This window comes from Nothobranchius furzeri, chromosome 16 (genome assembly GCF_043380555.1).
Source record: "Nothobranchius furzeri strain GRZ-AD chromosome 16, NfurGRZ-RIMD1, whole genome shotgun sequence".
Classification (NCBI taxonomy): Eukaryota; Metazoa; Chordata; class Actinopteri; order Cyprinodontiformes; family Nothobranchiidae; genus Nothobranchius; species Nothobranchius furzeri.
Genome location: NC_091756.1, coordinates 57,780,851 through 57,801,340, shown reverse-complemented (window position 1 = coordinate 57,801,340; position 20,490 = coordinate 57,780,851). Strand labels below are relative to the sequence as shown.

General features: G+C 40.5%; 4 protein-coding genes across 5 annotated transcripts in view; 2 read left to right on the top strand and 2 right to left on the bottom strand.

Moving 5' to 3' along the window:
- aatf (apoptosis antagonizing transcription factor) overlaps positions 1 to 797 on the bottom strand; it is a 2,162-nt gene extending 1,365 nt beyond the window's left edge. Inside the window, exon 1 of the mRNA XM_070545859.1 lies at positions 1 to 797. This exon is cut by the window's left edge and continues 1,365 nt beyond it. Within this exon, the coding sequence (XP_070401960.1) occupies positions 1 to 700 (700 nt within the window). The 5' untranslated portion in view covers positions 701 to 797.
- A 654-nt stretch (positions 798 to 1,451) lies between these two features.
- magoh (mago homolog, exon junction complex subunit) lies at positions 1,452 to 5,276 on the top strand. The gene is made up of 5 exons (XM_015962293.3): positions 1,452 to 1,641; positions 1,906 to 1,964; positions 2,470 to 2,580; positions 4,896 to 4,978; positions 5,058 to 5,276. Exons 1-5 carry the CDS (start codon positions 1,551 to 1,553, stop codon positions 5,155 to 5,157), a joined length of 444 nt encoding a protein of 147 aa, XP_015817779.1. The 5' UTR covers positions 1,452 to 1,550; the 3' UTR covers positions 5,158 to 5,276.
- Positions 5,277 to 5,430: 154 nt separating this feature from the next.
- On the bottom strand, positions 5,431 to 11,541 carry cpt2 (carnitine palmitoyltransferase 2). Of its 2 annotated transcripts, none has more exons than XM_054749628.2 (5): positions 11,503 to 11,541; positions 8,638 to 8,718; positions 8,447 to 8,553; positions 7,047 to 8,351; positions 5,431 to 6,028 (listed from the first exon to the last, which is right to left on the bottom strand). In XM_054749628.2, the coding sequence occupies exons 3-5, from the start codon at positions 8,508 to 8,510 to the stop codon at positions 5,700 to 5,702; spliced, it is 1,698 nt and encodes a 565-aa protein (XP_054605603.1). In that variant the 5' UTR covers positions 8,511 to 8,553; positions 8,638 to 8,718; positions 11,503 to 11,541; the 3' UTR covers positions 5,431 to 5,699. The 2 variants fall into 2 exon arrangements, with proteins under 2 accessions (XP_054605603.1, XP_015817775.1); XM_015962289.3 differs by lacking the exon at positions 11,503 to 11,541 and adding an exon at positions 11,030 to 11,439.
- Positions 11,542 to 14,080: 2,539 nt separating this feature from the next.
- scp2b (sterol carrier protein 2b) lies at positions 14,081 to 19,369 on the top strand. Its single transcript, XM_015962288.3, has 5 exons — positions 14,081 to 14,229; positions 15,016 to 15,106; positions 16,329 to 16,458; positions 16,823 to 16,902; positions 18,868 to 19,369. Exons 1-5 carry the CDS (start codon positions 14,207 to 14,209, stop codon positions 18,961 to 18,963), a joined length of 420 nt encoding a protein of 139 aa, XP_015817774.1. The 5' UTR covers positions 14,081 to 14,206; the 3' UTR covers positions 18,964 to 19,369.
- The last annotated feature ends 1,121 nt before the right edge of the window (positions 19,370 to 20,490 follow it).

Here is a 20,490-nt window from a genome sequence, read left to right as displayed (position 1 = left end):
GCGGGAGCTGGTTGGCAGTCATTAGGGCTTTCTGGATCTTGATCCGACCCTCAAGCAGCTGGTCCCACAGAGCCAACTGGTTCCTCACAGCCTTGCCTTTTTCAACCTCCTCGTCCAGTTTGTTCTGAGAAAATGTACGAACGACATCTTCATCCAGACCACCTTCCATCTCCTCATTCTCTGAGCTTTCACCTTCACTAAGGCCCTCAGATTCCTCACCACTTTCCCCCTCCTCCTCCTGATCATCATCACCATCATCATCATCATCGCTTACTCCCAGATCATCCATGCCTTCTGTCATCTTGTAAAAGTCTACATCTTTAGATGATGTAGTGTCTTTAGAAATCAGCTTTGAATCACCGAGCTCCTCCTCACTCTCTACGTCATAATCATCACCCCCTTCCACATGATCGTCCACATCAGCAAAATCATCGTCTTCCTCCTCATATCCTTTCGTGTCCATCAGCAGCTGCTTACGGGACACCGGTTTCCCCTTGTACCGCTGGTCTGTGTCCAGAAGCAGGGAGGAGGTGTGTTTCCGTAGAGCGCTGACGCCATTAGCATCGTCCGGCTCCTCGTCGTCGCTGAATCTCGCTACCACTTTAGCTTTGGTCGCCTCGTCAGCATCATCCTCCGGGTCCGCAAACCTCGGCAGCGGATTCAACAACTCCTCCAGCTCCTGAGAGAACGATCCCGCCATGACCACCAAGCCTTAAACGTTACACGTGCAGTTGACAATTCTTTCACCGGGAGTCTGCGTCCGCATCGGCGATGACGTCACAAAACGCGACGAGTCTTTTGACAAAGTGGTTAATAAACCCAGTGAGAAGTCTTCCAGGTTACTCGCGTTTGTGTTCAGGAAATTCTCTTTTGTGGTTGAAACCTGAGTAGCACGAGATTAGAAAACCATATTGTGCCAATTTCTTTAGATGATTATTTGAAAACGACAGGTTTACTATCAAAACCAACTAGGTGACCTAAAGAACTGATAATGATAACTTCACACAACCCACATAACCAATTCAAGCAAACATATCTGTCAACACAAATAAACTGGAACATATATTACAACCTATAAATCTAAACTTCACCAAATTGGTTGATTGTTGCTCCTGTTGACCACATCATAGATCACCCTCAGATACATCCTCTTTACATAGAGTCTTCTGCATGCAACTGCATTCTTACAAACACTGTCAAATTACCGAGTGGTAATTTTATAATGCCTGCATGCTATGCTATTTATTATCGTTTTTATTTTCTTCTATGTGCTCAAATGTAATTGTTTTATTTCTGTCTGTTTGATTTTTTTAACTACATCAGAGACATCTTGGACAGGTCATCTTTGTAAATAATAAAATGTTATCAGAGGTTGAAAAGAAAAAGTAAAATAATCTGCATGTGTGATCCACCTGAAAGACAAAACCCGGGGTTGATATTTTCATCCACGGTGATTCCCAGTACGCATGCGCACGGTAAGCCGAGGCTCGCGCAGCTCTTAGCTTTATTCACTTGAGTCTGTTAGCAACAACGTCGTGTAAGGTCAAAAAATGTCATCAAGTGACTTTTATTTAAGATATTATGTCGGACACAAGGGGAAGTTTGGACACGAGTTTCTGGAATTTGAGTTCAGACCCGACGGTGAGTCTTTTTTGGCGGTAAATCGGATGTATTAGTTCCCGTCGTTGAAGCTAACGCTGTTAGCAGCGTGTAGGCCACAAATGAGTTACTCCCACGAATGTTACCCCCATTTTGTTTAAATAATTCTAACTATTCAACATCTTATGTTAAGTGATACGTGTAGATTATTTAAATTAAATGTAGGATCGTGATCTATGAGCGTATAGGAGCCGCGTGGTACACAGTTATTCACGTGTTTTTATATACAACTCTGGTCTTTTACAGGTAAACTGAGGTACGCAAACAACAGCAACTACAAGAATGACGTGATGATCAGGAAAGAGGTATGTTAAAAATATAATCGTGTTATTGTAGTTGAATAGTTTCTCTAAAGCCTTTTGTTGCTTCTTTATCATGGTATCAGTACAAGCTGAAACGGCTAGGCAATGGGTTACTTCACCACATCCTTACCACCACTTTTTAAATCAAAACTCCAAACCCACCTCATCAAACAAGCTTTTACCACATAGTTTTAAACACGTTGTTTTAAAATTTAGCATCTTATTGTTTTCACATATTTCTGTACAGTGTTTATGTTGTTTTATTTATTTTTCCTCGTTGTTGTAGTGTCCTTGGGTGTCATGAAAGACGCTGTTAAATAAAATTATTATTATCTTACTTGTACACAATCAGTACGATAATGCAGGTTGGGACCTTCAGTACAGGATAAGATTAAAAGTCTCAGCACTGTAAGATGGCATATTGGAAAGTATATTTAGCGTGAATGATGACACCTGTTTTCTAAATGTGGCACAGTTTCATTTGTATCTTATCTTCGTTCTAATGTAGGCCTACGTACACAAAAGTGTGATGGAGGAGCTGAAACGGATCATTGATGACAGCGAAATCACAAAGGAGGACGATGCACTGTGGCCTCCACCTGATAGAGTTGGAAGACAGGTTTGTGTCAAAAGTTTCCCGCTTGACTTTTCGGTTAATACATTTTTTTCTGAAAATAGTATAATATTCAGTTATCTGTCATGTATTTTAACTCATTCACTGCCAGCCGTTTCCTGATCACTAACGGCCTTCGCTGCCAGCGTTTCTCACCGTTTTTACTGTTTTTTTAAGTCACAGAACGTTGCGCGCTAGCATGATGTCGACGCCAAAACAACCAAAACAAAGAGGAGACTCACCTCTTACGTCAGGAAGAGTCCGCGTGTTTCGAGCGTTATCCGTTCTTTCATAATCCGTTGTCGAATTGTGATCGGCAGACGCTTTTCCGGTTCGCGCCTCACTTTTTTTACAGGAACGGCCCAAAACGATCTCCAAACACATGGATGTGTTGCTTCCTGATCATGTGATCTGTGACGTATGCGGATGAAGATCGGCTTCAGGGCCGAGATGTTTGTTCTCTCAGCGCGGGGGCTCGTTCCGATGCTCAAACAGTAAAAAAATGCAAATGACGACTTTAGTCGTCTTTGGCAGTGAATGAGTAAAGAGAACCAGAACTACTGAGACTTAAAGGGCCTCATTATAGTCTAACCATTTTCTTCTGAAATACCTAATCAAAGACAGAATAAATATATCAAATCACGTATTTTGAACCTCAGAATCTAGATGTAATTTCATGTGAACAGACTCAGCGGCAGCTTGGTAAAAAGTATTGTACCTGTAATGGTAAAGTCACTGACACTAGTCAGTCAGTTGCAATTTGCTGGGTTCCTTACATAGGAAACTTTTAACTTATTGGCATGATGAACTGAACTCAGTTGGAACGTTTACTTTGTAAAGTGCTCCAGGCAACTCTTGATTTGGTTTTATATTAATAAACTAAACAGAATTTACGTAGCTTTTTTTGTCACATTTAAATGTTTCTGATCAGCAAACAAAATTAAATATCAAAGACAAAAATAGGGAAGGATCAAAAGAAACACGAGTAAGTAGAAAATGTATGTTTAAAAATATCAAAAAGGCTATTTGTTTTTGTGGTGGTGAGCGCACGGCTGCAGGGGAGAGGGAGACACTCTCTGTTGGCTGCTTCAGGGTCACTCAGTAAACGCCACACACTATCTTTCAACCGCCTGTACATTTTATTTACTGTTTCTGCTAGGGATGCTCCGATCACGTTTTTTGCTCTCTATCCATTTCCGAGTCATTTAATTTTGAGTATCGCCGATGCCAAGTCTTGATTCGATACTTGAAAAAAAATGAAAAAAATTTCAGCAAATTATTAAAATTAATAAACACATTTAAGTTGTTTCACTTTCACTTGTTAGGGAAGTATGCTGAATAAAAAAATTGTTAATATTATGAAAGTATTAGTGCTTCCACGATTAGTCAATTTGTCAGGATGGCGTCGACACAATAGTCAACAATAAATGTATTAGTCAACGTCGTTTATTCTATAAAGCATTGCTTATTTAAAAATCTTGCCTGCAGATTATCATTGCTGCTTTCTGCTTGAGGCACATGTGCAGTAGTGGCCACTTGGGTGAGCCGTCACGTTAGTGGAAAAAACAAAACATGGCAAACCGGCACTGTAGCTCAAAAGTTTGAAAGCATTTCGCAACGTGCACGCCTCGGCAAGCAAACAGTCTGACCGAGGCAATTTTGAACTTGTTGACAGACTTGAGACCCTTGTTGTTTGATAAGCTATCATCTTGTCTTTTTATTTTGGCACATTACAGATCACACTTCAAACTAGAAGCTAATGATGGGTATAATAGAGCATCCTGGTGCAATAAGCTGTACTTTTATGCACAACACGATTAGTCGGCAAATTAACTTGTGATTAGTCGACTATTAGAATAATTGTTTGTGACAGACCTATATTCAAAAGTAGCAGCGTGCTCTTATTTAAAGTTGTTTTCTTCCTCAGTATAGCTATACTATAGCTATAGTGTGTGTTCCTGTGACGGAGCAGGCAGGCGGCAGGCAAGCGAATGGTAGAGTCATGTTGCTGTTAGCCAATCAGTCAGAATTTTCGAGTATCATGAAATAAGACCCTAAATCATGCCATGTTTTGCTCCTATTACTTTGGCTCACTTTTAATTCCTTAAGCAGGAGCACAGAGATGGACTCACAAGGCATTCATTTATACTGGACCACTGAAAATGTGTTGAAAAAATTAGTGAATTTGGTCTTTAAGAGTCCTGCAAATACTAGTTGACCATTTGCCTCACTTTTTTTATTGCATTTTGTTTTTATTGGTGTTAACCTAATAAAACACAAACATCTGGAATTCTTTTCATCCTGGTTTTTGTACCTGACAGGAGTTGGAGATTGTGATTGGTGACGAGCACATTTCATTCACAACTTCCAAAATTGGCTCTCTGATTGATGTCAACCAGTCAAAGTGAGTAACATGTCCAACGAGATAAAGCAGTTATCTTTGTTTACTGTTATCTGAGGGACAAACATGTTTTTTCTTTCAGGGACCCAGAAGGGCTTCGTGTGTTCTACTACCTGGTCCAGGATCTGAAATGTCTCGTCTTCAGTCTGATCGGCCTACACTTCAAGATCAAGCCTATCTAAAATATGGAGATCAAAATATTCCAGTTGCTTTATCTCCGGTTCTTTTGTACTATCACATTTGTACATTTGCTTTTGGTGGAATTGTTTTTGTTTTAAATAAACCAGGAATAAAAAATTTACATCTTTTTGTCACGTCAGATGCTTTAGTGAACAAACACTTTGCCATAAATGTGAAATTATACCACAGATATAATTTATATCAAGTTTTATTCCAAAATACAATCAGCCAAAATAAAGCTTGAACCAGTGAATACATAAGGAGACAACCTATAATAATTTTTCAGCTTTCACATTTAATGAGGCATCCTTTCTACATTCTTACAGCTGCCAGAACATTAGGACTGGCTTTCAGTTACTTTTGTGCAGTCCAACAAAGTTCATGGCTTCAAATAATTATTTGCAATAATTAAAATGTACAATTATTAAAACCCTATTTTCTGTACAAATTTAATATGACTTTTAGTGTAATATTAATTACTGGAAGCTAATTGCTCATCTTCACAGCTACATTTTTTTTCTACGGTGATCATGTACATCATCTTTTAGTTAATAGGCTTTCCTTCAAGTACGCTGAATATGTCCTCCAAAGACTTATGGACACACTGTAGGAATTCATGGACATTACGAGCTGGATAACTGGAGACATTGCAGCCCATCCAGTCGTCGTGAACGCCATAGCCAACACCGAACCCATCGGGTACCACCGGAGCGAAGCCTCCAAGGCTTACTGCAGGACTGGTGAGGGTACTGGTGGAGAGGACGTTGTGGTTGATGGCGGCGTAAGCAGGATCTGTGTAGAGGTCGTGCAAAGCCTGGCCCTTTAAGGTCGAGAGGTAACGCAGGGCAAACAGGTGACGGTCAAACCCCTGACCTGGTGAGATGCACATGGAGTAATTAGCATAACATATGTGACACTGAAATACTAAAACAGTACGGTATTTTCATCATCATCATCATCACCTTTATTTATAAAGGCACTTTACAGACTTATATTATGTCACCAAAGTGCTGAACAAGACTAAACTAAAAAAAAGATAAAAACAAAGAATATGTAGGAAACCACATAAAAAAAAAAACAACAGCAAAATACAAAACAACATTAGTTAACACAGATTTAAAAGCCAGATTATAATAATGGATCTTCAGCGCCTTCTTAAAAACCTCTACTGACGTGGCGAGTCGCACAGATAATGGAAGATCATTCCATAATTTTGGGCCTGCTACCGAAAATGCCCTGTCTCCTCTTGTTTTGAGCCTAGCTGCGGGGACTAGAAGCATATGGTGACTCTCTGAGCAGAGCGAATGATTAGGTATATATGGCTGTAACAAGTCAGATGAATATTCTAGTGCCATCCCATTCAATGCCTTAAAAACCAATAAAATAATTTTAAAACGCACTCTAAAAACGACCGGTAACCAGTGCAGATCTGCCAGGATGGGTGTCACATGATCATATTCCCTTTTCCAGCTCTGCCTACACTAGTGTCTTCAAATCAGAAATGACACATATGTATTGTGGCAGTGTGAGCATCCTGTCACAGTGTCCCGATTGAACATGCGCCCTGGCTACTTGGCCAAGGGGATGTCCCTTTGGCTGACTGGTAAGCGCGCATGACTCTCACCCGGGAGTCTGGGGATTGAATCCCGCCCGGGCCCTCGTTTCTACACCTTGCCACAGTATGAAACTTAAACTAATTTTAAAAGACACAGTTACTTTAGTAACAGAACATATGGTGTTTAGATAAATATTCTTAATAACTCTTTGTTAGAATCACCAGGAGGTATATTACGTAAAGTAACAAACGTTAGATACTGTATGCACAATACAGTTTAAAGTTTATTTCATTGTAATCCAAGTTGTCTGTATCCTAGAAACATTTTATACGCACCCATAGCTGCCTCTCTTGTGAGCTGGCTGTGATATTTGGAGCATTCGTTGAGCATGGCACGCAGCTCCTCCACACTGTGTTTGCCAGGCTCGTTAACAAAGGCGTGTGAGCAGCGTTTGGTGTGCACGGTGGCTGGTCGGATGGTCTCCGTGCGCCCATGCTTGAATGCCGCAGTGCTACACGACTCGTATGTGGCCACCGTCTGGCCGTACTGCCTCAGGAAGCCCATCTGAAAAGACAGCTGAGCTATAGCGTCTGGACTTAATTTACTTTTCTTTAACTGCTCTTTCCCGCCTTTCTTGAACTCCACGGCATCAATGGTGAGTTTTGACACTGCAGAATCAAAGTTCTCTTTGGCTTTTTTGATGCCGTGCTCTAGCTCGCTGTCCAGGTTAAAGTCCAGCCTGCGCACAGCAGAGGCCGAGTCCACCGATGCTGGCGCTGATCCTGGGTGAACTAGCGGCTTTTCTGTTGTGTCTTTAAAGATCTCATTCTGAAAGCGAAGCACAGCAACGCCATCGCCCCAAGAGTGCTCAAAATTAATCGCTGCTTCCCCGTCTTTGGTCACAATGATGCTGAATGACTTGTCGTACCAGCGGTTGCAGCCATCACCGTGCAGCATGTTGTGGGAGACGTGGATGTGGTCGCGCATGCTTTCGTCATCCAGGCAGAGACAGAAGAGTGCGCTGTCGACTAGCCGCAGATTCTCTGCGTTTCCAGCAGATATCAGCTTGTCCCGGAGTCCGGCCCACGTGTCCCTGTTCTCACTGGTCAGCAGGCCCAGAGGGAAGGTGGGGGCTGGTGTTGGATCTAACAAGATGTGCTTCAGGTGGGACTGGACCTCCGCAGGCTTCACCAAATTCCCATCTGTGTCTATGATGTCAAACACATACATGTTGCCTTTTCTCATGATCAACAGATGTCGGCCACTCTCATCAGTGACGAGCTCGTCTCGTCCTCGTTTGGGGATGCGAGTTGAGTTAAAGAGGCGGAAGTACTGAGACATGTCCAGAGGGTATGCATTGACCATGTAGGCTCCATACCACGACAGGGAAGACGGCACCCAGCGGATGAAGTTTTTGAATTGGTCCGTGTCGCTCTTTTCTGGATTCAAATGGAAAACTTCTGGTGCCAGTAAGCCTGCTCGCAGCGTTTTCATGAAGCGCACCGCCGAACACGCCATGTTGGTCGATCGCACCAGCTGGTCGTTGTAATCCTTCTTGGGGTCAGGATTGAAGGACATGAAAGGGTTGAAGTTTAATACCACAGAGTCACGTGCGGACAGATACATATCGAACCATGGACCTGAAACAAAGCGGTTTGTTTAAAAGGATTTATTTGTGACTGGCTGGATGCATTTGCAGTCTCTGTAAAGCTCTTGTAAGGTTTGACCCACTCACCGGAGATGTAGCTTGTGTGCTTATTGTTTTTGTCTTGAGCCACCAGTTCCTCATGCAGCTGCATTCCCACTCCCTTTTGAAAATCTTGAGCAATTTTCTCCGTTGTTCTGCAGACAAACACAAAAGAAAGCTGCGTGTAAGATAAAAGCACTCAACAGTAAAATTAGGAGGTAGATTCTGGTGAAATGTACCTGTACTGGTCATCGTTCAGTAGAGGTTTCTGTGCAGCTAAATACCTCCTGATGGTGTCCTCAAGTTTCGGAATGGGAAGTCTGAACAGCAACACAACAAAGGTTAACAGTCTGGGTAATTACGCCAACAATGCACAAATTTATAGAACAACATAGGCTGATCCAGTTTCATTGCGGTGTATACACTTGAGATGAGTCCTATTTTACCATAGAAATGGACCCAGTCCTGCATTTCAGGCTTTCGACACGTTATTGATGTAGTTGTAATTATTGATTAGGTGCTTTGAAAACACAAATATTTTGTGTGAGGGAGGAGGCTGGACTTCCTAGCTTCACTACTCACTAGGGGTTGCATGACAATTTTTTTTAAAGTCGACAGTCAAGTAATGAAAATCGAGTCGACTTCGACTAGTCGTTGATGATGTCATACACCTGAAGCGGCGGTGGGGGGTCGGTTGGTTCGCTGGAGTTTTTGACAATTAAAATTGCGCCCACATTTTCAAAGTTAAACACATTTCTTTTAACAACGGTAGTTTCTGCTTCAGCCCCCTCCCCCCTCCCCCTGCGCAGCGGCCGCAAACTCACTGATGCGCCTGCAGTCTCTCAGAGTTCCTGCTGCTCTAAACATTAAAATAATTATTTCATTTTCTGTTCCTCACTTCTGATTACCTTCAATGGTGTCTGTTTGTTGCAACCACCAGGTACAAAAACTAACTTGTTTTTATTTGACTATTTTTCTGTCCTGCCTGTTTATTATCTTCCTGCATCTCCTCTCAATCCTAAAGAAAAACTGCTACCTGGGTTCATATATATTCACCTTATGAGTTACCTTTGAACTGCAGTTCTAAAAGATCTACCGACCACAAAAACAGCGGAGTGCCGCTGCTCGCCGGCCGACTACAACGGGACCGTTTTTGCTGCGGAGTTCGTGCCGGAGCGGAGGTAGCGGAATTCTGGGGGTGCGTCACCGGAGGACAGAACAGGTGACGCGCCTCGCTCCGCAGCAGCGAAACGCATCGGGCACAAATAACAGACAGAAAACATGAAAGGAAATGAGCCGACATGAACGATCGCGTGTTTAATTTGTTTTTGAGGTGGCGACACCTGATTTGGCCGTGCTCAGGACGCAGATGTCTGGAGCGCGTCAACGATCAGAGCTTTGCATGCACAAACTGGTTAAGGTTAGGATGGGGGTGAGGGGAAGGTAAAATTGCAAGAGGGAAAAGGTCACAGTTTGGTTAAATGTCCGTTTTACCGCGGGTGTCAGTACCGACGCTCTGGCACAGCGCGTCGCCTCCGCCTCCCGACGCGCAGGGGCTCATCACCTGCTGTCTTTTCCGAGGACTGCGTCTTGTCGGTCATTATCACGTGACAGCGACTAGTCGATGACAGGCATAAAAAGTCACCACAGAGCCGTGAAGTCGACTAGTTCATACAACCCCTGCTACTCACCAGTGACATGTATGGTATTATATGGTATTATGTATTTTTAAAACATACTGAGTAACAAATCCTTTGAGATGCAATCTTACTCTCCTATCCTCCTGCAAATAAATAAATAAATAAAAGTCCTTACCCTTTCTGAGACCTTTTTTTGGTGTACAGGTAACAGTACTGAATCACATTTTCAACAAATGCCATCTACTAATTCTGCAGGCTTCTGCAAGATGTGAGGTAATCTAACCACTGATTCTGGTGGTACTGCTGAAAAATGAACATTTTCCTCTGGAAAATGTGTTTTCTTGAATGAACAAGATGATGCAGTCAAATCTCAGTTAGATTTTTTTTGTACCTCAGTGACACTGTTGTAATGCCACGAGTAAATTTATGTAAAACGATTAAACAAGCTGAAACTTTGTAGATCTACAATGTTAAAACATGTCAAAGTAATTTTAGTAAATAAAAATTTGCAATCACTTAGGTGATGTGTGTGTTATAGCTTATTAGGTAACTCAGTTCTGATCACTGTGTTACTTCAACAGATAAGGCATTTGCCCACTTTTCTGATTGTTTTGTTCGTGAGTTTGCACTAGTGTGCTAGTGACTACCTACACGTTTGTAGTGCAAAACCTATCATTTAAACAGAAAACACTGTGCGTTCAGCTCGTGTTAGTACAGGGTTTGTGTTATATTGTACAATAACAACAAAGGCATATTTATCCGTCTTTTACAATCTGCACATACGTGTCACTGCCACCTGGTGGCCACCATGTTTAGCACAAGCATACCCTTTCACCTACAAATGATCGAAAAACCAAAACGAGTCACCTTTCTGCATTCTTAACCCTCGTTAAACCCACGGGACAAGTCCTGCAAAGCACCGACTGACGCGTGCTTCAAAAACAACCCAACTAAAATGCAATCCTCCAGAAAGGTGACTTTAGCTCCCTACCTGGGTAAACTCTTTTGATAATGCATCGATGGCACCACGCTTTTATGCAGATACTCCGCTGAACAGTCCGTTTTGCTGCTGTAGGACCGTGAAGAAAGACTCAGGGCGGAAGTAGTAACACGAAATCGACTCCCAGATTTTCTCAGAGAAACGGCGCATTGTGTCGAGATTAAACTGGCCATATTTCAGTTAAAGTGCCTCCACTTTTCACTAGAGGGAATCACACCGAGCGGATAAATATAAAAAAGAAATGTCAAAGGCAGTAAAAGCTCGTCTGTCCCTGACTGCAAGTAAACACTGTAGCTATAGCCTGCTAGCTTTAGCCAGCTGCATAAACTGAATCTGTCTTCTTCTTCTTCAAAGAGAAGTTCGATACCAGCGGTGCGTTTAGACAAGTCAGACACGCAACTCAACCATAACTTAACGCAATACCAAAGATAGCGATGTAGCATGAATGAGGGGAAAAAACTAACCGGAAAATCAACCTGTGTAAAACATGTCACGTGATCTGCACTTGCTTATCTACTTCCGGGGAATGTGTAGAGGTAAGAGTGTTTTTCGGATTTTACTGTTATCATAGGTTTTTTAATACATGTAAGTACAGTTTGGTAATCAAATAAAACCCAGTGAGGTCATTTATGTAAACCTGGACCAGAACGTAGAAGATGATGACGCATAAATATAAATAGCGCCACCTAGTGGCTAGTTTGTGAATGTTGCCCTTATAGAAAAATTGATACATTGACACAAATTGTTCAAAAATAAGTCCATTTATCCATCCACCCAACATCCAGAGGCAGCTGACCAAGAGTCGTTTTGTCAGAAGCACTTCAACTGACTTCTACTGATGCAGAGGAGCACTGGCTTTACACTGATCTTCTACCTGATCACTGATCTCCACACTCAGTTCCCCACCTTCTCTCCATCCACACACTGAGCACCGGCTCTTCCCAGGGCTGTGTGAAGAGCTCCCTTCTGTACTGTCTCTGGAGTCCATTCTGCGACAACAACCGTACGAGAAGTTTGCAGATGACACCTCAATCAATCAATCAATCAATCAATCAATCAATCAATCAATCAATCAATCAATCAAGCAATCAATCAATCAATCAATCAATCAATCAATCAATCAAGCAATCAATCAAGCAATCCATCTATCCATCAATCCATCCATCCATCAATCCGTCCGTCCGTCCGTCTGTCTGTCTGTCTGTCTGTCTGTCTCTGTCTCAACAGAGCAAACAACAACATCACAGACTGCTCCCAAAGCTTTGACCTGTTGCTGTCAGGGAGACGGTATGGGTGCATCAGACCAAAGACCAGACTGAATAGTTTTTTTCTCTCCAGAAACCATAACCATGCTGAATTTGCAAATGCACTGACTGACTGGACTGTACATAACATGTAGATTTCATCATATGCTTTACCCTGTTTACTCAAGATATCACCACCTTATAGATAATATAAAAATATACAAAACATGCAGACATCACCACTGCACAATACACAGATATCAACTTGTGACAATAACGTGCAATAACCTGTTTCATTACATCTCTATAAAGTATAAAAGTAATTTTGTTAGGTTCAAACTTTTATTTATTTTAAAATACAATGCATTCAAAATCACAATATTTATGTGTCTAACTGCTTTATAAAACATGGCAATACATTAATATTTTTCTATTGAAGTCAAGATTAACATTTTTACTATATTAAATTTTAATTTCTTTGATAAAAGGTGGTGTAGTTTTGTACATTTTTTAATCTTGAAAAAAAACGTAAAAAGTTTATTAAAGTAACTATTTGCTTTTTGCAATGAAATCAAAGTTCAATTTCTTCATTTGCAAGCTAATACCATGACGTGTGTTCAGGGTTTGTGTAATGAAACTAAATAACCACTAGAGGGCGTCTATTGTCCAGCAGAAACCAATAATCAAACAAACATATTTTGTCAATACTCATTGAACGTCAGCAAGTTTGTCCTTTAATCTTTTTCACATTGCTTTTCAAAACTATTGTCTTTTGATGTGTTTTATTGTTAGATAGCTCTATTTTAAATGGATGGTGACAGAAATATATTGTTATATTTGGAAGAATGCTAAACTAAGAGGTTTAGCATAGCCAGACTCACCTATTATATTCTCTGTATTATTATTATTATTATTATTATTATTATTATTATTATTATTATTATTAATAAAGCCATAAACACAGTATGTATTGAATATTAATAATATAATAAAGTTGCGACTGATAATGATTGAGCGTCATGAAAGATTACGTTTAAATGTGAAACGCCTTTAAAAATAACCTGTTATTTTGTTTTATTATACTTAATTTAACATTTCAAAATGTTAAAGGAATTGATAAATGTGATTTGTTACACATCCAGTATATGGTGTATTATTATTTACATTAGATGTTAAACTAAATCCATTTAAATCATTTATTTTAGATTAGATTAAACCAGCCCAGCTCCTTATGAAGTAACATTTACATCAGCTCACAATGCATCAACACATATTATACCACCCTGACCAAGATGAATGACTTTTGTGTGTTTTTATAATGTTAAATCTCTTCAGCGAGCTACATGGACTCCGCAGCTTCAGACTATTTCCAGGAGTTTCTTTAATGTTTAGTTAGGATAAAGTTCAAGTGACTGTCCAGGAAATCAGTCATCTTTAGTCTTTAGGTGATTCCATGGGCAGTTTTGGAGGTATGTTTGCTCCTCTGTGGATCAGCAATATAAACTAGGCTATAAATACTTTTATTCATGCTGCTGTTCATTGATCTCAACATCTTGAACGAATACATTTTTTGCGTTTTCTTTCTTGTTCGTTTTTAAGAATAAAATTTAGGAGAAATTAACAATAAAACATCGATTCATTTAAAAATCACAAGTCACGCTGGGTACAAAACCCTAATATCTATGTCTATGTACAGAAACTCAGGTTATAGTTGTGTGTATTAATGTCATTCGGAAAGATTTTTATTTTACTGGCAAAATAAGAAACGCAAGCGTTGTTGTTTGAGCTATCTGCTATCGACACATCGAGTCTGGAGCTCCGAGTAAACAGGAAGAAACATTAAAGTGAAGTTAGCTAACAGTGGTCTCAAAGTACAAGCTAGTGTCTGTGTACGCTGCTGCCCTGGTAGTTCATTTATAACAAAATGACTGAAATACTGACACCAAGGTAAGGTTAGGTTCCCCTGTTTGACCGAGGCGCATTTTTGAATAATTTATAAAGGTTATTTGGTTAATGTTAGACCAAGCTAACTCGAATCGAAAAAAATGTCAAGCAGTCATTGATGCAGACATTTTTTCGGGCTTCTTGTCCCACTGCTGGTCATATTGTGTGCAAATTGAGCCCATTACTATAAAAATGTAAACGTATATATATATATATATATGTATATGTATATATGTACGTATGTGGCATTATTAAATCTTTGTTTACCAGGAACTGTAACTTATGAGCGGCTGTTTTTTATTTTTTTAGGGTCAGATTTTCCTTTAAGAGCTCTGAGATCCAAAATGTGGGAATGCTCATCATTTAAATATAGCTTTCTGCATTTACTCGGGTTACCTTTGATACAGGAATTGTTAAGTTACTTTTTGCTGATATGAAAAAAAAGTGTGACAAAAGCAATATATTAGGGAGCAATTACATTTCTAGTTTAGTATTTATAGTAATTGCAGAAAACATTGTATTGATTGATACTATATGTTGAGAAATTAATGAGTTAGAGTGAAGTATACTAGCCTGTATAGACACAGGCAAATCCATTATTACTCATCTTTTGCCATTTAGCAGTAGGCCATAATAAAATGGACCAAAATTCTTTTCATTTGATCAAAATAATCCACAAATACATGATCATTATTTATTATGAGGTCAATTGTTGTTTTTTCTTATGCTGCCCACTGATTTATTTGTATCATGTTGACATTGCCAATCATTTTTTCTGTGTTCAATAAGAATTCTGGCCATTGACACCAGTGCTAGTACTGGACTGGAGGGCTTCAAGGCACACGCCGTGTTCCAGGAAATAAGCAAGAAGCTTGAAGAGGTGATTTATAACATTACACAACAACAACAAAAAATGTATTACAAAGATATGACTTCTGGTAATTTGCTTTGTGCTTCTGAGACCGCTGTTTTATTTAATTTTAATAATAAACAAGATTCTCTTATGAGCAACTGATCCAAGCGCATTCAAGTTTGTTTTTATCCAGGCCAACTAGTAGACTCTGAAAATGATTATCATCCGATCTAGAGAATCGGTTATATTTGCATGCCTCCACACCAGTCGGGTGTTAAGAAAAGATGACATAGAAAATAAAGGAGAATATATTTCCTCAGCGTGTCTTTTCAGAATTGATCAACTTTTACCAAATTAAGCAAACACTCTTGCTGGAATTGGGGCACAACTTTCAGACTACTGCTGCTGGCTGATAGTCTCCTGGCTTGCAGTCAGAGAGGGATGTAATTATGAAGTTTTAATGTCTATGATAAATTGTTGCATTTGAGAGAAGGACATTTATTTTTAGTCCTACAAATATTTAGGGTGTATTTTTTTAAACAGCCAATTATGCAAATAAGGTAATGCCAGGACATTGAACCTCAATGATAGCACGCGGGCCACATCCAGCCCACCACACCTTTCAACCTGGTGGCCTCCCCAACCCTTTGGGGCCTAACGCCCTCCAATTGGGGGATTTTGAAATTTAGAGGCAAAGTTCAAGTTCCCAATATCAATAAATGTTTACGTTGGACAAACACATTACTACAATCAAAACAGTTTAGATTAAAATAAAAAAAACATTTAAAATATTAATAAATTAAGATACAATAGAACTTTATTTTGAAAGAGCATCTGGCCCTCAGTGTCTGCTGGAAAAAACTCCGGCCCTTCAACAAATGTAGTTGACGGCCCCTAATGTAGGACTTTCAGGGAAGTGGAGAGCTACTTTTCTTACTGAGGAGCTGGACACAAAGTAATAAAGAGGTGGCTGTTTTTATGCTTCTTAATATTTTCAGCCATCATATTAGGCTGAAAATGTACTAATGCAAAATGTTGAACATTAACACTGAAAATAATACACCTAGTGGACTAAAATAGTTATAAAGTTGGTGCAAAGTTTGTTTTTCCTGTCCCAAAATCTTGGATTGTTGCCTTACGAATTAGCATAAAGATGAAAGAAAACATCATTGTTCCCGCTTGTTCTTTCATTTATTTTGCTGCTGTCAAGTGTTTGTTTGACTCAATGTGAAATCTCTGTGTTTTGTAGGAAGGGGAGCAGTTTGTGAAAAAAATTGGAGGAGTGTTTTCCTTCAAAGTGAAGGATGGACCAAATGGACAGGAGGCAACTTGGGTGGTGGATGTGAAGAACGGCAAAGGTTGTGTTCACAATGACGCAGGTCAGAAAACCCAGAGGCCTATCTACCATCTGCTTCTTGTGCAATACTGGATGTACTTTAGTATGTCCGTGTCTTTTATTCTGCATAGTTACGGAAACACAATTTTCCATTTTATTTGTTTTTTTAGTGGTTGAAGGTTACAATGATAGCTTACTGCCTTTCTGTGTTTACCTGTAATCTAGTTATTTTTTTCTTCTTCCTTTTCTCTAAGTGTGTGTGCTGCTGTAGCAAGTGACTTTCCCCACTGTGGGATCAATAAAGTCTGTTCTATTTTATTTTATTCTACTCACCGCTGTATTACCTTTTAGTCAACATATGTCTAATCTTTCTTTGTGATGGGTATTTTTATATCTTCATTCTGTAGATAAGAAAGCAGATTGCACCATTTCCATGTCAGATACAGACCTGTTGGCCTTGATGACTGGCAAAATGAACCCTCAGACTGTAAGTATCCAGAGTAGTGGTGGATATTTGTTTTTGTTTTTTTAACATACATTATGCAGTAAACTAATCAAATATTTGAATTTTGTTGTATTTATTTAGGTACAGAACGTTATTTCCTATACATTGATCCTGAAAATGGCCATGAAAAAAACTAACGATCACATATAAAGTACAGTAGTCCATCGCTCTAAGGCGGTTCACACTTCGTGGCTTAGCGAAGTGTAAAATTTTATGTCTAAAATGAGAAAATGTTTGCAGCTGGGAGGGAAAGTATTGGATGTGACAATCTGAAAAGTCTTTGCTTGGTGAGTTCACAGCCAGGATTTCTCCTGGTTTTAGAAGTTACAGTGGTAGCAGCGAGCGGGGGCAGAAGAGGAGTAGAAGTTGGACCCGAACTGGTCGCACAGAGTGGTGCATCTGGTTGTTTTATTGATTTCGTGGTGCTGCTATGGCTGTAATATAATCAGCGGACAGTGTTCTAGTGGTGTTTTTGTAAGGAAAAACAGTCAGGCAGCTGCTGTATCTGGCCGCAGTGTGTGTGTGTGTGTGTGTGTGTGTGTGTGTGTGTGTGTGTGTGTGTGTGTGTGTGTGTGTGCGCGCGCGCTCCTCACAGCAGTGAGAGACAGACTTCAGTCGGAGGCTCCAGCATCCAGAATGATAATGAATCGCGCATGCGGGAAGCCTCCGGGGACTGATTCCGCCAATCGGAGGCTCCCCCTAATGATAGGCGTGATTTTGAGCTAGCCAATCAGTCAGCAGCGAGTGTGTCGGCCCTGTTCGGCTTCAGGCAGATCACATTTTATGGAATAACTTAAGCAAGGAAAATAAAGCTGCAAGATCATTGTTTATATGAAAAATGCGTTAAATCAATCGCTTTGTGGAATTATGGAACTGAACATTAAGTTAGAACTGTTTATTGTAAACAAGATCAGATCAGAATAGAGAAAAAGAAAAGAATACAAATATATTTTTTAAATATTTAGATTTGAGATTTATCTTTGTTTATTATATTTGTGTGAAGGTTTCATAAGGATGCATTTGATGTTTTTATTTTGTAGAAATGGACAGACTTAAAATATGTCTTTTCCCTTTGGCTCCTTTATTCATGCACCTATAATCTCTCCAGCTTTCAGCTCCCCGACTCGGTTCATAGCTGCTTCTGAAACTTTAATGGCTCTTTGTCCTATTTTAACCAAATAAAACCAAATTAGTCATTTTTTATTGTTACCTCTGAGTATCTGAGCTCCAACTCTTTAACAGGATTAGTACTTTCCTCCTGAACTTGCTGCATCCAGTCTTGTACATGGGACCTCTGCTCTTTGGTGGAAGTGCTAAGCGTTAGCTAATTTAGCTTAACGAGTTTATTTCCTTTTATTATTGTTGCGTTACATACAATTCCTAATTGTTATTTTAACATTTTAAAAAAATCGATGTTCCTGCTTTAGAGGTTAACTTTGAAACTCTGAACTGAAAACAGAGACGTCGGTGGATCCCAGCGGTCAGCCAGTTCACGCACATCTGTTAACTGGCATGTAGGGTTTAATTTATAAAATAAGATGTACATGATAATCTGAATAATGTGGGTTTTTTTTCAATATAAAATGGATTGTTTCACATTGCCCACTGGTGTCATTAAATAAAATAACGATTTGTTCTTTTCTCTCCAGTGAATCGGTCATTTTTATCAACGTCCACTGCCTGATTTAGATTATTCTTTTAGTCCCTTCAACCCACGATGTTTATTTCCCCGCTTTGCATGCGTGCCACACGTTTTCCCGACGCGTCATAAGCCTTTGTTGCCGTTGCCCCACTTTTCTCTGGGTTGAGTTAATCTCTCACGGTAATTCTTAAAACCAGCAGCTCTGAGTTCTCCCAACACAGAATGAACACAGCGTCAGATTTCAAGCTGTTCCGATGTCTGTTTTTTTTAAATTTCCCCTCTCCTTTATCCTTTCTGATTCCCAGGCATTTTTCCAGGGCAAGCTGAAGATCACGGGGAACATGGGTCTTGCCATGAAGCTACAAAACCTGCAGCTGCAGCCGGGCAAAGCTAAGCTGTAGAGGAGATGCTCAAACTAACCAACCTGCTGAGGAGCCCGTCTGGCTGAGATTAACCTCCGTTAAACACTGTTAGTGCTAAAAGGCGTCATGGCTGGACTGAACCGCTTTTCATCTCGGCTGATCTCGGTGGCTGAGCCGGGTCGGTCTAACTGGAGAATAGGATAGATGTTTTCCTAATCAAGACCCTTTCATGGTAACATCTTTCTCTGGGTGTACATGTGAGAATAACACATTAATGTTAGTCATGGACACAACTGATAAAGTGCCTCTAAATATCAGATAAAAGTTTCTAGTCACCAGTCTGTGGCTGGGTTGGCCCGACTTTTTATTGTATACATTTTCCTGTATGATCACGTTACTATCGAGCTCTAAAATATTTCTAATTAAAACGATCTTTGCAGCACGATCTTGACTCCAGTGTGTCTTTGTGTGTGCTGTTTTTGGTTTTGCACCCTTTCCCCTCCCTGAGCTCGTGTTTGCGTCCTGCTGGAGCTGTAAACCCCCAGTGAGGTGGCCCCTGAAGCAAGGCTTAATGCTCACTTGCACTTTTTCACCGCTGCAGCGACCTGATTCCAGACCGCCGTGCCACACATGCAGGAGCGTGGCTGACAGACAAATCTTTTAACTAGCTTTGACCCAGATTCCTCTGCAGCTTTGGCTCGGCTCTTGGACTCTTCCGGGTCTTTCTCTGGGTTATTTTATTGCTCCACGCTGACTGGTTGTGATACAAGCGTGTGATTGGATTTTTCAGTTTTTATTGAGGACAATTATTTCAATGAAATTTTCTTCGTTGAAACGGTTATTCTATAGGCCTAGCATAAGAAGAAGCAGCCTAATCCTTGCTGATGAGAAACAAAGTGATGGAGTAGTCCTTATCTTGTAAAAGAGCTCTGGGAAATTCAGCAATGCCTCACTTACAGATGTACAAACGTTTCTGTTACTAAAACAACTTAAAACTGACTAAACTAATACTCCTCATCTTGTTTAATTATTTTCATTTTGTGCACTTTTGTTACGAAGCGTGCTTGTAATAAATTAATTGGAACTGAATTGACAAAGTTGCATTTGAAATTCAAACGATAAAGACTAGAATTAACCAGGATGCACGGTGATGAGAGAACTTCCCAGTGGATTGGTTAGACACAACTGGAGCTTTTGGGGAAAATCCCATCAGATCTAACGTCAAAGACACTAAAATGAAGCATCGCTGGACCTGCTGCAGAACATAGCAGAGGTTGGGCTCTGAGGTGGGACTCCCGTGGGGGCGACGGTGGCACAGGAGTTTAGTGCTCGCCCCGCAATCGGAAGGTTGCTGGTTCGAGCCCCGCTCAGTCTGTCGCTGTCGTTGTGTCCTTGGGCAAGACACTTAACCCACGTTGCCTGCTGGTGGTGGTCGGAGGGACCGGTGGCGCCAGTGCTCGGCAGCCTCGCCTCTGTCAGTGCGCCCCAGGGCAGCTGTGGCTACATCGTAGTTCATCCCCACCAGTGTGTGAATGTGTGTGTGAATGGGTGAATGACTGATTGTGT

Bases quoted from the DNA above. Each gene is read 5' to 3' on its own strand.
- magoh (XM_015962293.3), top strand. From the start codon at position 1,551: ATGTCATCAAGTGACTTTTATTTAAGATATTATGTCGGACACAAGGGG. The intron at 1,965-2,469 runs GTATGTTAAAAA...GTTCTAATGTAG, and splicing joins ACGTGATGATCAGGAAAGAG to GCCTACGTACACAAAAGTGT. The intron at 2,581-4,895 runs GTTTGTGTCAAA...TGTACCTGACAG, and splicing joins CTGATAGAGTTGGAAGACAG to GAGTTGGAGATTGTGATTGG.
- cpt2 (XM_015962289.3), bottom strand. From the start codon at position 11,211: ATGGCCAGTTTAATCTCGACACAATGCGCCGTTTCTCTGAGAAAATCT. The intron at 8,719-11,029 runs GTAGGGAGCTAA...GTTGCTGTTCAG, and splicing joins TATCAAAAGAGTTTACCCAG to ACTTCCCATTCCGAAACTTG. The intron at 8,554-8,637 runs GTACATTTCACC...GTTTGTCTGCAG, and splicing joins CTGAACGATGACCAGTACAG to AACAACGGAGAAAATTGCTC.
- scp2b (XM_015962288.3), top strand. From the start codon at position 14,207: ATGACTGAAATACTGACACCAAG. The intron at 14,230-15,015 runs GTAAGGTTAGGT...GTGTTCAATAAG, and splicing joins ACTGAAATACTGACACCAAG to AATTCTGGCCATTGACACCA. The intron at 16,459-16,822 runs GTCAGAAAACCC...TTCATTCTGTAG, and splicing joins TTGTGTTCACAATGACGCAG to ATAAGAAAGCAGATTGCACC.